The sequence below is a fragment of the Panthera uncia genome, chromosome C2 (assembly GCF_023721935.1).
Source record: "Panthera uncia isolate 11264 chromosome C2, Puncia_PCG_1.0, whole genome shotgun sequence".
Lineage (NCBI taxonomy): Eukaryota > Metazoa > Chordata > Mammalia > Carnivora > Felidae > Panthera > Panthera uncia.
Window position 1 is genome coordinate 105594678 of NC_064810.1, and position 16285 is coordinate 105610962.

Here is a 16285-nt window from a genome sequence, read left to right on the forward strand (position 1 = left end):
CAAGCAAAAGAAAAAAAATACCAAAGATAAAAGAAGAAATCAATTAAATTGAAAACAGGAAAATAATAGAGAAAATCAATGAAACGAAAACCTGACTCTTTAAAAACATCAACAAAATTTATAAATCTACAGGAAGAATTAAAAGAACAAAAAGAGACAAAGATCAACAACATCAGGAATGAAAGAGGGCATATCACTGCAGATCCTGTAGTCATCAAAAGGATAGTAAGGTATGACTATAAACAACACTCTAAAAAATTTGACAACTTGGGATAGAATTGCTTGAAAACCATGAACTACCAAAACTCAACCAAGATGAAATAAATAACCTGAGTAGTCTTATAACCATTAAAGACATGGATCTGTGATTTAAAAGCTATCAGCAAGGGGCAATCCAGTGGCTCAGTCAGTTAAGCGTCTGACTTCAGCTCAGGCCATGATCTCATGGTTCATGGGTTCAAGCCCCATGTCAGGCTCTGTGCTGACAGCTCAGAGTCTGGAGCCTGTTTCAGAGTCTTTGTCTCCCTCTCTCTCTGCCCTTCCTCCTGACAAAAAATGAAAAAACATTTTAAAAAATGCATCCAACGACAAAAAAGTCTCCAGGTTCAGATGGTTTCACTGGAGAATTCTACCAGACATTTAAAGATGAATTAATCGGGGCGCCTGGGTGCCTCAGTCGGTTAAATGTCCGACTTCAGCTCAGGTCATGATCTCGCGGTCCGTGACTTCGAGCCCCGCGTCGGGCTCTGGGCTGATGGCTCAGAGCCTGGAGCCTGCTTCGGATTCTGTGTCTCCCTCTCTCTCTGCCCCTCCCCCATTCATGCTCTGTCTCTGTCTCAAAAATAAATAAACGTTAAAATAAATAAATAAATAAATAAATAAATAAATATGAATTAATCAATCTCTTTCAGAAGATTCCATCAACATAATACTAACACCAGACAAAAACATCATAAAAAAAATGAAACTGCACACCATTATCTCTCAATAATTTAGACACAAAAACCCTCAACAAAATATTAGCAAATCAGATCCAGTATATGTATACAATACACCATGACCAAGTGGGATTTATTCTAGGTATACAAGTCTGGTTCAATATTTTTAAATTAATCAATATATTTCACCATATCCACAGGATTAAGGGGAGCAATTATATGATTATATCAAAGGACAAAGAAAAACCATTTAACAAAATCCATCATTTATTCATGATAAAAACTCAGCCAACTATGAAGAGAAGTGGACTTCTTCAACTTGATAGAACATCTACAAAAAACCTATAGCTGACATCACACTAATGCAGTGAAAGAGTGAATGTTTTCCCCCTAAGACTGGGAATAAGGCAAGGATGTACACTCTCACTGTATGTATGTATGTATGTATGTATTTATTTATTTATTTATTTATTTTCCAATATATGAAATTTATTGTCAAATTGGTTTCCATACAACACCCAGTGCTCATCCCAAAAGGTGCCCTCCTCAATACCCATCACCCACCCTCCACTCCCTCCCACCCCCCATCAACTCTCAGTTTGTTCTCAGTTTTTAAGAGTCTCTTATGCTTTGGCTCTCTCCCACTCTAACCTCTTTTTTTTTTTCCTTCCCCTCCTCCATGGGTTTCTGTTAAGTTTCTCAGGATCCACATAAGAGTGAAACCATATGGTATCTGTCTTTCTCTGTATGGCTTATTTCACTTAGCATCACACTCTCCAGTTCCATCCACGTTGCTACAAAGGGCCATATTTCGTTCTTTCTCATTGCCATGTAGTACTCCATTGTGTATATAAACCACAATTTCTTTATCCATTCATCAGTTGATGGACATTTAGGCTCTTTCCACAATTTGGCTATTGTTGAGAGTGCTGCTATAAACATTGGGGTACAAGTGCCCCTATGCATCAGTACTCCTGTATCCCTTGGGTAAATTCCTAGCAGTGCTATTGCTGGGTCATAGGGTAGGTCTATTTTTAATTTTCTGAGGAACCTCCACACTGCTTTCCAGAGTGGCTGCACCAATTTGCATTCCCACCAACAGTGCAAGAGGGTTCCCGTTTCTCCACATCCTCGCCAGCATCTATAGCCTCCTGATTTGTTCATTTTGGCCACTCTGACTGGCGTGTACTCTCACTATATTTAATCAACATATTACTGGAAGTTCTAGTCACTGTAGCAAAGCAAAAAAAAAAAAGATATAAATAGCAAAGAAAAAGAAAACTATCCATATTTGCAGACACCATTGTCTTCATTTCTATATGCTAACAATGCATTTGTATATACTAAAAACAAGCATGTGGAAACCAAAATTAAAAACACAATACCATTTACAAACACTCCAAAGAAAATAAAATACTTGAGTATAAATTAACAAAACATGTACAGGCTCTGATACGTATGCTGATAATTACAAAATGCTGATGAAAGAAATCAAATAAGATCTAAATAAATGCAGAGATATATTGTGTTCATGGATTCGAAGACTCAACATAGTAAAGATGTCAATTTTCCCCAAACTGATACACAGGTTAATGTAATTGCTATCAAAATCCGAGCAAGATGTTTTGTAGACACAAACCAATTCTTAATTTTATATGGCAAGGTAAAGAAACTAAACGAAAACAATCTTTAAAAAGAAGAATAAAATAGGAGGAATCACTCTACCTTTAACATAAAGGTCTACCAATTTACTACAGTAATCGAAACTGTGTGGGACTGGTGGAAAAACAGACACATAGATAAATGGAACAGAATACAGAACCCCCAAATAAACCAATACAAATGTGCTCAACTGATTTTTGACAAATGTGCAGAAGCAGTTCTATGAAGGGGAGGTAGTCTTAAATAAACGGTGCTGGAGCAGAACATTTACAGGCAAGAAATGAACTTTGACCTAAGTCCTACGCCTTATTTAAAAAATTAAGACAAATTGAAATATGTCTTAAGTACAAAACATAAAAACTTCTAGAAAAATGACAGTGGAAAATCTTCAGGATCTATGGCTAGGCAAAGAGTTCTTAGACTTAGCAAAAGTATGATCTATAGAAAGATAAACCAATAAATTAAATCTCATCAAATGTAAAAAAAAAAGTTTTGGTCTGCAAGAGACCTTGTGAAGAGGACTGGGAGATAATATTTACAAATCAAAAAAGGCTTAGTGTTGAGAGTATATAAAAAAAATTCTAAAAACTCAACAGTAAAAAAGTCAGTATTTCAATTAGAAATGGGCAAAAGATATGAGTAGACATTTCACAGCAGAGAATATACAGAAAACAAATAAGCACACTGTTAAGGGCTGAATATGTGCCTTCAAACTCCAAATGTTGAAGCCCTAACCCCCAATGTGACTGTATTTGAAGACAGGGCCTTTCAGGAGGCAATCAAGGTTAAAACACATTATGAGGGTGAGGCCCTCATCCCACAGCACTGGTATCCACAAAAGAAAATGAGGAGACTCAGAGATCTCTCTCTCTTCAAACATACAAACATGTCAGAAATCAAGCACCTTGAACTTGGACATCTAGCCTCCAAAACTGTGAGAAAATAAATTTCTGGTGTCTAAGCCATTAAGTCTGTAGTATTTTGTTATGGTAGCCCCGGTAAACTAATACACACATGAAAAGAGGTTTAACATCGTGAGTCATTAGGATGCAAAGTAAAATCATGATGAGGTACCACTACACACCTATCAGAACAGCTAAATTAAAAAATAGTCGACAACATCAAATGCTGGTGAGGATGTGGAAAAACTGGATGACTCATATATTCCTGGTGAAAATGCAAAAGGGTATAACCACATTGCAACACTATCTGGAAGTTTCTTATAAAATCAAACATGCAGTTACCCTAAAATCCAGCAACTGCACTCCGAACATTTGTAGAAGTGAAACAAAACTCATGTTCAAACACAACCTGTATATAAACATTCATAGCAGCTTCCTTTGCAATAGAGAAAGCTGAAAACAACTAACATGCCCTTCTGTGAATGATTAATGTAAATGATTAAACAAAATATGGTACATCAATACAATGAATACAACGTAATACTATTCAGTAATAAAAAAGAATGAACTATTAATACACACTACTTGAATGCATCTCCAAAGAATTATGCTGGATGAAAAGCCTATCCCAAAAAGACTAATATTCTATGATTCCATCTATATGACATTCTTGAAATGACAAAATTATAGAAATGGTGGTTGCCAGGGGTCATGATTGGAGGAGGGAGAGGGTAACTGTGGCTATAAAGAGCAACATGAGGAATCCTGTGGTAATGAAACTGTTCTGCATCTTGACTATATCAATGTCAATATCCTCACTATGATATTATACTAGTTTTACAAGCTGTTACCAACAGGGGAAACTGGGTAAATAGTACACAGGATCTCCATTATTTCTTACACTGCATGTGTCTATAATTACCTCAAAATTAAAGTTTAATGTAAAAATTCCATTCAATTCTAAATGCAAATATTTCTGACCAGTAATCTGCCATTATGGTTCTTGAATTCTCTGAAGTAAACACCCAGCTGTGATCAGTGTGCTACTCTGTTATGACTTTTATAAAAGGTAAAATTTTCTATATGTCATTCTGACCAGCTGGTGAGCATCATAAGCTTAAACTAAGAGTTTCAATAAGCTTATATCCATAGAACAGTCTAGTAGCTATAATAATGATATATTTATCTATACAGTATCAATCTACCTGCAAACATAGAATTTCCTTGTGGCTACTCAAATGAAGTCCTTTCCAGAGGAACTCTGGAGTAGACCTCCCAAGGAGCCCCAAAAGATATTTCTGCCACAATGTCAAGTTGGCAGCTCAATACTAGTCTATGACAGACACCAAAGGAATTGATATAGAAGTAGTAACACTAACCTATTATAGCAAGAAAGTCAAGGTTAGAAAATGTTATTTGAGGGTGCCTGGGTGGTTTAGTCGGTTAAGCATCCAACTTTGGCTCAGGTCATGATCTCACAGTCTGTGGATTTGAGCCCTGCGTTGGGCTCTATGCTGACAGCTCAGAGCCTGGAGCCTACTTACCTCTCTCTCTGCCCCTCCCCTACTCGTGCTCTGTCTGTCTGCCTGTCTCTCGCAAAAAATAAATAAACATTAAAAATTTGTAATAAAAAAATAAAGAAAGAAAATGTTATTTGAAATCCATTCTTTCTTTAAGTTTTAGGCACTCATATTTTTCTGCTTATTTCCTTTGTCCACCATGTTCTATTCTTTCTCTTGGGCTATCTATACTTTGATTCAGGTTTCATGAGGCTTAATGAGTACAGTTATAAACACTTATAGCACATGAAAAAAATAAAAATGTTTAAAGTATTAAGTCATTTTTTTAAATGTCAGCATAAGACTTCTGGTTTCCAATCAGATGTGTAAGGAGCTTAGAAGTCACTATGCTATCCTAACAATAGGTAAAAAAGATGAACAAAGTGAAAAATGAACAACTCTTGCTAGATCTGTTAGAGAAGTAAGGTCACAGGGCAAACCACTGCCCCCTAAATTAGAGACAGATAAGGTGGATACAGAGAATCAGAACTTCTCAGAGCAGAAACCCACAAGAGAAACCTTCATGGGAACCAATGCATGGAAAGAAAAACCTGAATTGTAATTGGCAAATGACTGGAAGCTCACTGTGGACATCAATCTGAGAGATAAAAACTATAGGGGGAGAGGGAAACCACACTTTTGTGAGTTTTATATCCAGGAGCCTTACCAGGTCTTCACAGTAAAGATTAGAGAAAAATCCACTTGTGCTTCTGACAAGGAGAGGGGAAACATATTTCAAATATGATGAAATATACCAGAGCTTTCTATTCTGTTTAAGAGGCCTGCTCTCAGGAAAAACTATCTTATCAGAGTTTAAACTACTGGGGTTTTATCAGGGCTCAACTGACCTGGCAAAGGGAAATACCCAACTTCAGCCCACCCCAGCCATCCTGTCCTACCTAGGGTGGGAGTGGGGAGGGGTAAGAGGCTGGCAACTGAGAAACATCTGTGAAGTTCACAGTCTAGAGGCACAGGCTCACTGCAAGACTGGGACCTAATCCCAGGACTACTGAATACCTCTCCTACACTCCCACCCACCAGATTAGACTGAATTACTAAAGACCCATTAACTGCAATTCCTTTCACCTAGAACATCATGTTCTCCTTCCAAAAAATTGGAAGGCACACTAAAAGGCAAAAAACAAAAACAAAAACAAAAACAAAAACCCAGTTTGAAATGACTAAGCAAACATCAGAACCAGAGGCAGATATGGCAGGAATGTCAGAATTACCAGACTAGGAATTTGCAATTAGTATGAAAAGAGCTTTAATGGAAAAAGTAGACAATATTCAAAAATACATGGGTAAGTAAGCAGAGATATGAAACTTCTAATAAAGAATCAAAAATAAATGCTAGAGATCAAAAACACTATAACAAGATGAAGAATGCCTTTAATGGGTTTATTAGTAGACAAGACATCATTGAGGAAAGAATTTTCTGAGCTTGAGGATATGACAATAGAATTGAAAAGCTGCTAAAACTGAAAAGCAAAGGGAAAAAATGAAAAAAAAAGAGGGAGAGAGGGAGAGACTCTAAGAACTTTGGGACAACTATAAAGGGTGCAACATATGTATAACAAGAATACCAAAAGAAAAAAGAAAAGAAACAGTATTTGAAACAACGACTGAGAATTTCCTCTAAATTAATGTCAGACACCAAACCACAGATCCAGAAACCTCAGAGAATACCAAGCAAGATGATTACCACCCTGCCCTGCAAAAAACCCCACAGTTAGGTATACCATCTTTAAACTACAGAAAATCATGACTAAAGAAACAAATCATGCAAATCCTGATGGTGAATATTTACGTACTCTTACTTAAAGTGAAATGAATGACAGCAATGATGCAAGAAATAGGAGGGAAGAATCAGGAATATTTTGTTATTATAAGGTACTTACACTACCCATGAAGCAGCACAGTGTTATTTGAAAGTAGACTTGGATTAGCTATAAATATATAATGCAAATTATACAACAACAACTAAAAAAAAAAGTAAAAAACAAGTAGAGCTGATATTCTAAGAATGAGAAAATGTAATTATTTAAAATGCTCAAATACACAAAAGGCAGAAAAAGTGTGAAAGACAAACATAAGAATAAAAATAAGAACAAGGGCAACAAATAGAAAACAGTAATAAAAATGGTGATAGTGATCCAACTACATCAATCTTTGCAGTAAAACTTTGATTTGTGAGCATAATTTGTTCTGAAAACATGCTTGTAATCCAAAGCACCCATATATCAAAGGGAATTTCAAGAACTATTGGCTCAGTTGTGATCATGTGACATTAGGAATCACGTACTACTCATATTTCAAGACATCATTCATTTATCAAGTTCAAATTTATTAGAAGTGCTTGCTTGTCTTGTGGAACAGTCACAGAACAAGTGACTCACAATCCAAGGTTTTACTGTACTTTGAATGTTAATGATTGAAATCATTAACAGAGTGTATCAAAAAATGAGACCCAAGTACATGTTGTCTGCAAGAAACCCATTTTAAATATAAAGACACATGTAGATTAAAAATAAAGCAGTGGAGAAAGATATATCATGCTAACACTAATCAAAAGAAGTGAGAATGTTTGTATTCATTTCAGACAGAGAAGACTTTGGAGCAATGACAGTTATCAGAGTTGAAAAGGGGTATTATGTAATGATAAAGGAGTCAATACTCCAAGAAGACATAATAATCCTTAACAACAGATCCTAACAACAGAGCATCAAAATATGTGAGGCAAAAGCTTATAGAATTACAAGGAGAAATAAATAAATCCACTAGCATGGTTGAAGACTTTAATACAAAAATGGACAGATACAACAGGTGGAAAATCAGTAAGGTCATAGTTGAACTCAATAGTATCATTAATCAATTGATATAATTGACATCTATGGACTATTTCATCCAAGAATAGCAGAACATACATTTTTCTCAAGCTCACATGGAACATTCACCAAGTTAGGCCACATTCAGGGCCATAAAATACACTCTAACAATTTTAAAAAATTAAAATCATACAATGTCTGGTTCCACGAGGAAATTAAACTACAAATGAAACAGAAGAGCTGAGAAATCCCCAAATACTAGGAAATAAAAAAAGACACTTATGAATAACATATGGGTCAAAGAAGTCACAACAGAAGTTTAAAAATACTTTGAACTAAATGAAAATGAAAATACAACTTGCTGAAATGTATAGTATGCAAATCTATATGATCACCTATGTAGAAAATACATAACAAAATACATAACATACAAAAGTCAATAAATTTCCTATATACTATAACTACATGGAATTTGAAATTAAAAACAGATTACCATTTACATTAGCAACCCCCCCAAAAAATTAAATATGTAGGTATAACCGTGAAAAACTCTTAACAAAATATGTATAAGATCTATATAAGAAAATGAAATGTAGATGAAAGAAAACAAAGAATAACTAAATAAATTGAGAGTTATTCCGTGTGTGGATAGGAAGGCTCAATATTGTCAAGATATCAATTCTTCCCAACTTGATGTATAGATTTAATTCAGTATCAATCAAAATCCCACAAGTTATTTTGTGGATATGAACACACAGATTCTGAAGTTTATATGGAGAGACAAAAGACCCAGAATAGCCAACTCAATATTGAAGGAGAAAAACAAATTTGGAGGACTGACACTACCTGGCTTCAAGACTTACTACAAAACTACAATAATCAAGATAATGTAGTACCAGTAAAAACAAAACAAAACAAAACAAAACAAAACAAAACAAAACAAAACAGACAAAGATACTAATGGAACAGAATACAGAGTCCAGAAATAGATCCACATGAGGGCGCCTGGGTGGCTCAGTCGGTTGAGCGTCCGACTTCAGCTCAGGTCATGATCTCGTGGTTTCGGGAGTTTGAGCCCTTCATCAAGCTCTGTGCTAACAGTGCAGAGCCTGCTTGGGATTCTCACTCTGTTCCTCCCCCACTCACACTGCCTCTCTCTCAAAATAAATAAATAAACTTTAAGAAAAAAAGAAATAGATCCACATAAATACTACAGTCAACTGCTCTTCAACAAAGGAGCAAAGGCAATACAATTGAGCAAAGATGATCTCTTTAACATATCACGCTGGGAGCAACGATAAGACATCCAAGTGCAAAAAAAAAAAAAAAAAGTAAAGAAAAAAGAAAAAAAAAGAATATAAGTACAGAGTTTACAACCTTCACAAAAATTAACTCAAATGTATCATGGATATAAATATAAAATGCAAAAGTATAAAATTCCTAGAAAATAACAGAAGAAAAATTAGGTATGTGCAAAAGACACATCCAATAAAGGACTATTATCCAAAATATACAAAGAATTCTTAAATCTCAACAATAAGAAAATAATCAATCTGATTTAAAAATAGGCAAAACATCTGAATAAACACTTCAGCAAAGATATACAGATACCAAGCATATGAAAAGATGTTCAACATCATATGTCATCAGGGAAATGAAAATTAAAACAAGATACCAATACACACTTATAAGAATGGCCAAAATCCAAAATACCAACAACACCAAATTCTGGTGAGTATGTGGTAACAGGAACTCTCACTCATTCATTGTCGCCAGGAATGCAAAATGATAGAGCCACTTTGGAAGAAAACTTGGAGGTTTCTTACGAAATTATCCATACTCTTACTGTATGATCCAGCAATCACACTTGGATATTTATCTAAAGGAGTTGAAAATGTATCTGCATACAAAAACCTGCACATGAATACTTATGGCAGCTTTATTCATAACTACCAAAACATGGAAACAATCAAGGTGCTCTTCAGTAGATGAATGGATAAACTGTGGAACATCCAGGCAATGGAATATTATTCAATGCTAAAAAGAAGTAAGCTCTCAAGCCATGAAAAGACATGCAAGAAACTCAAATGCATATTACTAAGTAAGAGAACTTGAAAAAGCTACATATGATTCCAACTATACAACATTCTGGATAAAACAAAACTATGAAGACAGCAAATGGATCAGTGGTTGCCAGTCTTTAAAAGGGACGAAAAGATGAATAGGCATAGCACATAGAATTTTTATCCTCAAGAATGAGATTAGTGTACTTATAAAAGAAACCTGGAAGAGCTCCCTTGCTTCTTCCACCATGTGAGGACATAGCGAAAACACCAAACCAGGAAAGAGTAGGAGGGAGGAACCCTTCCAAATATGCCAGCACCGTGGGACTTCCCAGCCTGCAAAACTGTCAGAAACAAATAAATAATGTTTATAACCACCCAGTCTATGGTACTTTGTTATAGCAGCCCAAATGGACTAAGACACCCACTGATAAGCAATAGATCAATAGCATAAAACAGAGTCCAGAAATAGACTAGCATAGAAATTACTAGGTGGCATTTCAAATCAAAAGAGAAAGAATGAAAATTTAATGAATGATATTGAGACAAGCCATACATTTCAAAAAGAATAAATATGAAATTATAAATCCACCAGACAAAATTAATTCCAAATAGATTAAAAAGTTAACTAAAACAGGGGCGCCTGGGTGGCGCAGTCAGTTAAGCGTCCGACTTCAGCCAGGTCACGATCTCGCGGTCCGTGAGTTCGAGCCCCGCGTCAGGCTCTGGGCTGATGGCTCGGAGCCTGGAGCCTGTTTCCGATTCTGTGTCTCCCTCTCTCTCTGCCCCTCCCCCGTTCATGCTCTGTCTCTCTCTGTCCCAAAAATAAATAAAAAACGTTGAAAAAAAAAAAAATTAAAAAAAAAGTTAACTAAAACAGCAGTACTATAAAAGTTTTAAACATATGTTGTGCTTTCAACCTGCCTGAATCTAGGTTAGTGTTAGCCAGAGTGAGTTTCTGTTGTTTGCAATCAAAAGAACTTGACACAGAACCTGGACCAGAATTTGGCATGAAATATTAAAAAAATAAAAAATCAACACAGAAAAACACAATAAACAAAAAGATAGGCAAACATGAGGAAATATTAGCAACATATATAAACCAAACATAATGTCCATATTTTATTAAAAACTCCTATAAATAAACAAAAATAAACAAATAACCCAATAGAAATTTTGACAACAGATATGAACAAGTACTTAGTAGAGGAAAAAACAGAAATGTCTAATAAACATGAAAAAATGTTCGACCTCACTAGCAACAAAGAAACACAAATTAAACAACAATGAAAACTCAAGAAAAAAGTAAATTATTTGAAAAAAATTGAAAAACTCTAATATGAACATGTAGGAAAATGGTCTTATAAACTATTGGTCAAATTAACACTATCTTCTCAAAGGACAATTTGGTATACATTTATCAGAATTTTATTTTTTTTAATGTTTATTTATTTATTTTCAAGGGGGGATGGGGCAGAGAGAGGTAAAGAATCCCAAGCAGGCTCCACACTGTCAGCACAAAGCCCAACACTAGGCTCAATCTCATGAACCGTGAGACTATGATCCGAGACTAAATCAAGAGTCGGATACATAGCTGACTGACTGAGCTACCCAGGCACCCCTATTTATCAGAATTTTAAGTTGGCATTTCCTTTCTTTCAGCAATTTCACTTCTAGGAATTTATCCCATGAAAAACACATGTACACAAGAATATAAATATAAATACTATCTGTAAAAAAAATAATACCTGTAATAAGAAGTATTGGAAATAATCTAAATGTTGAAAAGAAAAATAAGTAAATTATGGCATATTCTTAAGAAGGAAAGTGTAACAGTTAAAAACAAGATTGCTCTATACACACTAACATGGAACAATTTCCAATGTATGTAATTAAGTGGCTCATATATGATATATTAGATATTTTAAAGAAATATATCTATAATAAAAGAAAAGGCACAATAAAGGATCTAGAAAGATATACACCAAACCATTAAAAGTGGTTTTCTCTCCAGTAAGAAGAAAGTAATCAGAATAAAAAGGGAATTCTTTGCCTTTACTTCTGTTTACTTCTTTTATTTTGTGTGTTCATATGACTTATATAATGCAATATTTTATTAAAGAAAGTAAAATGTGAATACCCCAAACAAAAGAATCTCTGCTCTGATAGGCAAAACCCTCCAAATCTAAAATTTTAAGCTGAATACTTCAAGCTTCTTATTTTTCTACTCAAACATTATGAAATAATTTATTATTCAAATTTGAAATTAAAGACACTGTAACAAAATTTTCTTAGTAAAGGTCTAAGAAATATCAGGTTCAACTGAGATTTAATGTAATTATAAAAGCTTATAACAAAATGTAATAGAAGCACTTAATCCTAGGAGATTTAACAAAGTTCCTACTTTTACAAAGACATGATATTCACTAAATTCATTAATTCAAAGTTTACTAACATCAACTGTCGATATTTTAAATGGAGAAATATTCACTTATAGGAAAAAGGAAAAGCCATAAAATACCAGCAAAAACCCTTCTATAGAAGTGTCTGTATAAACATACTGAAGTGTCGTTAGGCAGACTAAATTGCTGATTAGATTCAGCAGCAATTAGGAACCCAATCTTTAATTTTATTCCAATTTCAGTGACTTAGAATCATGTACCAATTTTAATGTTTTGGCATCCTTTCAAAACATGAAAACCTTATGCTATAAATCTAAATATTCAAGGCCATTTAAAAACAAATGTTAAGTCGCAAAACAACCAAAATTCACCTGATTTTGATAGACAAATCTTTCTAATGATAAATTAAGATATATATCTGGGGAAAAATATAACTTGACCCTTCCCAACTATGACTACTGAATGAACTAGTTTCTAATTATTCAAATAGTAAATATTATGCCTCAAAAGAAATGCTCAAACTATAATAATTAGGTTTAACAATTAGTAATAATTAATGAACAAACATAGGTGTATTAAAGTGTAAGTTATACCTGATATAGAGAAATTCCAGAAAAACATTCAAAGTCTATTTCCTGTACTTTCCTTTCGAACTAAATAAATGACAGAATAGAATAATATACCTTTCTGTTTTGGATTCATTGTCAATTTTGTACTGTTCAAAATCTTGACTAAGAGACCGTAGCTTTTCTTGAAGTCTCTTTTCACGATCTACACTTCCTTGATAAAATTTCATCTCTTTTTCCATAGCTTTCATTTTTTCTTCCATAGCTTTAAACTCGTGAAGAATTAGATAGCTGACTCCACAGTACTTACAAACTTTTTCTTCAGGGGACATCTAGAAAATAGACATATATACATACATACATTGAAATGATATTTTTAAATTTCTGGCAAAGTTCCACTGAAGATGTTATTGCAACCATGCTGGTCAAATGAAGTAAATGCACAATGGACTATGCCATGGAGTAATAATTATGATGTTGCTGACATCTGGATAAAATTTTAAAAACTGGCATGACATTGACTCTGACACAGAATCTTGGAATTAAAAAAGGGTCTTTCAGAGTGATTGCTTCTCCATAGTATCTCTAAGAAAGATTTACTCTTGAAATATTTTCCATAAAATAAAACAAAAAATGATGAAAACATCTTTATAATTCTTGTTTTAAGATGAGTTTTCCATGAAGTGGAGAGAAATCGCTGGCCTTTCACTGCCAGCTGCACTGTGATCCTGGAGATGCCTCTTGGCTTTTTCAGATCTTATTTTTCCTCATTTATAAAATTATGGCATTGGACCAAATGAACTCTTAAGTTCCTGTTCAGTTTTAATATTTTATGATTTTTACAGAATTTACAACAGAATTCTCTCATATAACCATAAATAGCAAAAACATTTTAAACCCAATCTCTTCTAACTCTGTTCTTTTCCCTTCAGGTAGGTATGGTTATACCCATTTTATAGATAAGGAAATGGAAACCACTGAAGTTAAATAACCAGTTGGTATATGGAGACATTGGGATTAAACCCAGGTCTATCTAAAACCTACCCCCTGTAACCATTTGTGTCATATTTTTCTGCTATGGGTGAGTCAGCTTAACCCTCTTACTTCTTAAATAAATAAGAAGTTCATATATCTCTGGCCAGCATAAGGGCAGTGAAAAATGGAATTCCAGCAAAGTGAAGAGAGAGGTAATTCTTTTTTCTGTCTCAAGTATATAAATATTCCTCAAGTAGACTACTCGTCCTGCTATTCACAAAGGCTAAGAGATGGCTTCATTAAATATTTGCCCCAGGGCACTAAAATGAAAGCAACACTTGTATTCAAGGGGTACTTACTCTTAATGAAAACTCCCTTAAGACTGTAGAAACTGCTCCCACAACTAAGAGTGACACACTTCACCCACCTGTCAATGCCATTACACAAGAGTCAGTTGAAACAAATAACAAATCTTTACATAGTATCATTTTGTTCATCTAAAGTTCAATAACAAAAATTTCAAATTAAAAACTGCAATACTGTGGGATACAGGTGAATGACCACATCAACCATCTAACTGCCAGAGATACCAAATTTACAGATTTGTAAAACAACAAGTTTGAAACAAATCATAAAAGTAACTTGCATACAATCTACTCTAACCTGGATAAGAAGTTATCCAGATTCTATTTCAACCTCCCAAATGATGGGAAACTAGTTTGTAAAGCAGCCTGTTCTATCCTCTGACAGCTTCTCATGCTGACCCCAAATCTGCCTCCCTGGTAAGCGCACTGGCCCTAAATCTCCCAGTAACCATGTGGAACAACCCTAGACCTCGTTCTAATATTTAAAGACAGCTATCAGGAGCACTCCATATCTTCTCTTCTCCAGGTCAAAACTTCCAATTCCTTCAGCTGTTTCCCATATGACATGGTTTTGAATTTCTTCCTTATTCTGAATAATTTTCTCTGAACCTGTTCCAGTGTTCTATACATGTTTCAAAGTTTGGTCCCCAGAATTTAATACTCCAGCACGGTTGGTCTCACTAAAACAGAGTAAGAGAGGGCTCAAACTTCCCTCATTCTAATATCTCATAAGTAATATCATTGGTAGTATCTTCTAATGCAACCTTCGTTCACAACAGTCTTTTCTATTTTTTATATGTTGATATTATATATTATTACTTGCTTTTGTGTTAAATAAAGCACCTATTTAAAAAATGCTTCAGTGTGAAACCATCTTTCATTATATTAAATATACCAATCTATTCCTTCTCACCTATGTTTGCTTTTTTAGAGAATTCACCTTCTACAGTCCTGGCTGCTCTGGTAATGTGACTATATCTCCCTCCACCCATCAACCGTAGCCATGGCTGACTGGGGGATGAGGACTGGATATCAGACCTAGAAGAACCAAGCCCTAGGCTGGGATGAGCCAACCAGACTTGTAAGTGTTGAAGACCCAGGTATTTGGGACACCTTTAGGGCAGCCTGAATGGAGACGGATCTTCCACACAGAGTTAGCCACATTACTGGAATGAGAGAGAAGGGTGAGCAGACATACACAGACAAGATGAGACAAAGATAATCTGGATCCAAAGTAAGAAAGGAAAAAAGGAACCAATGACCTTCAAATTCCTCACTTCAGTTACTCGTGCAACCTAGCTTCCCTACCTGTCCTTTGGGATCCATGCCCAATCTTCCTGCACTATTCTCTTTCCTCCTTATGCTACCTATTTCTTGCAACCAATAACCCTCATTCTATTGTGTATCTGGTTTTTCAGATTGAAGTGCAGAAAATTAAATTATAATTATAATGTAAGTAAATTAATAACATATATATCTGCACATACATATCTTAGACACACATATATCTTTTTCTTTTTTTTTTAAGTTTTATTTTTATTTTGAGAGAGAGAGAGTGGGGATGGGGCAGAGAAAGAGGGAGATACAGAATCCAAAGCAGGCTCCAGGCTGTGAGCTGTCAGCAGAGGTCAAAGTGGGGCTCGAACCTACGAACCACAAGATCATGACCTGAGCTGAAGTCGGAAACTTGACCAAATGAGCCACCCAGGTGCCTCTGACACACATGTATCTTAAAGATATGTATGTGTTAGACTCCCTTTATGTATTGACTTGGTGTGCAGGAAATTCTAAGCTTTGTGTCTCTTTGAAAATTGATCCTTATAAGCTGTTTTCTCCATCTAATTCATTGATTTAAAATGTTGAATATGACAAAACTGAGGAAAGAACTCCATAGCATGTCATATCTACTTGGTTGATACTGATCTATTACTCAGCACATTTGAAGAGTTGAAGGTACAACTTTTCAATTGATTATTAATCTATCCAATTATTTTTATAATCAGCCTATATTTACCCATATTGTCT

At 34.8% G+C, this 16285-nt stretch overlaps 1 protein-coding gene across 7 annotated transcripts in view; it reads right to left on the reverse strand.

Annotated features, from left to right (window-relative positions):
* LEKR1 (leucine, glutamate and lysine rich 1) overlaps positions 1-16285 on the reverse strand; it is a 184141-nt gene that overhangs the window by 153662 nt on the left and 14194 nt on the right. For 6 of the 7 annotated variants that reach the window (XM_049628650.1, XM_049628651.1, XM_049628653.1 and 3 more), the window contains one exon: positions 13038-13252. In XM_049628650.1, the coding sequence (XP_049484607.1) occupies positions 13038-13252 (215 nt within the window). Of the gene's footprint in view, positions 1-13037; positions 13253-14254; positions 14323-16285 lie in introns of all 7 variants that reach the window. The other variant, XM_049628652.1, reaches the window with a different exon arrangement.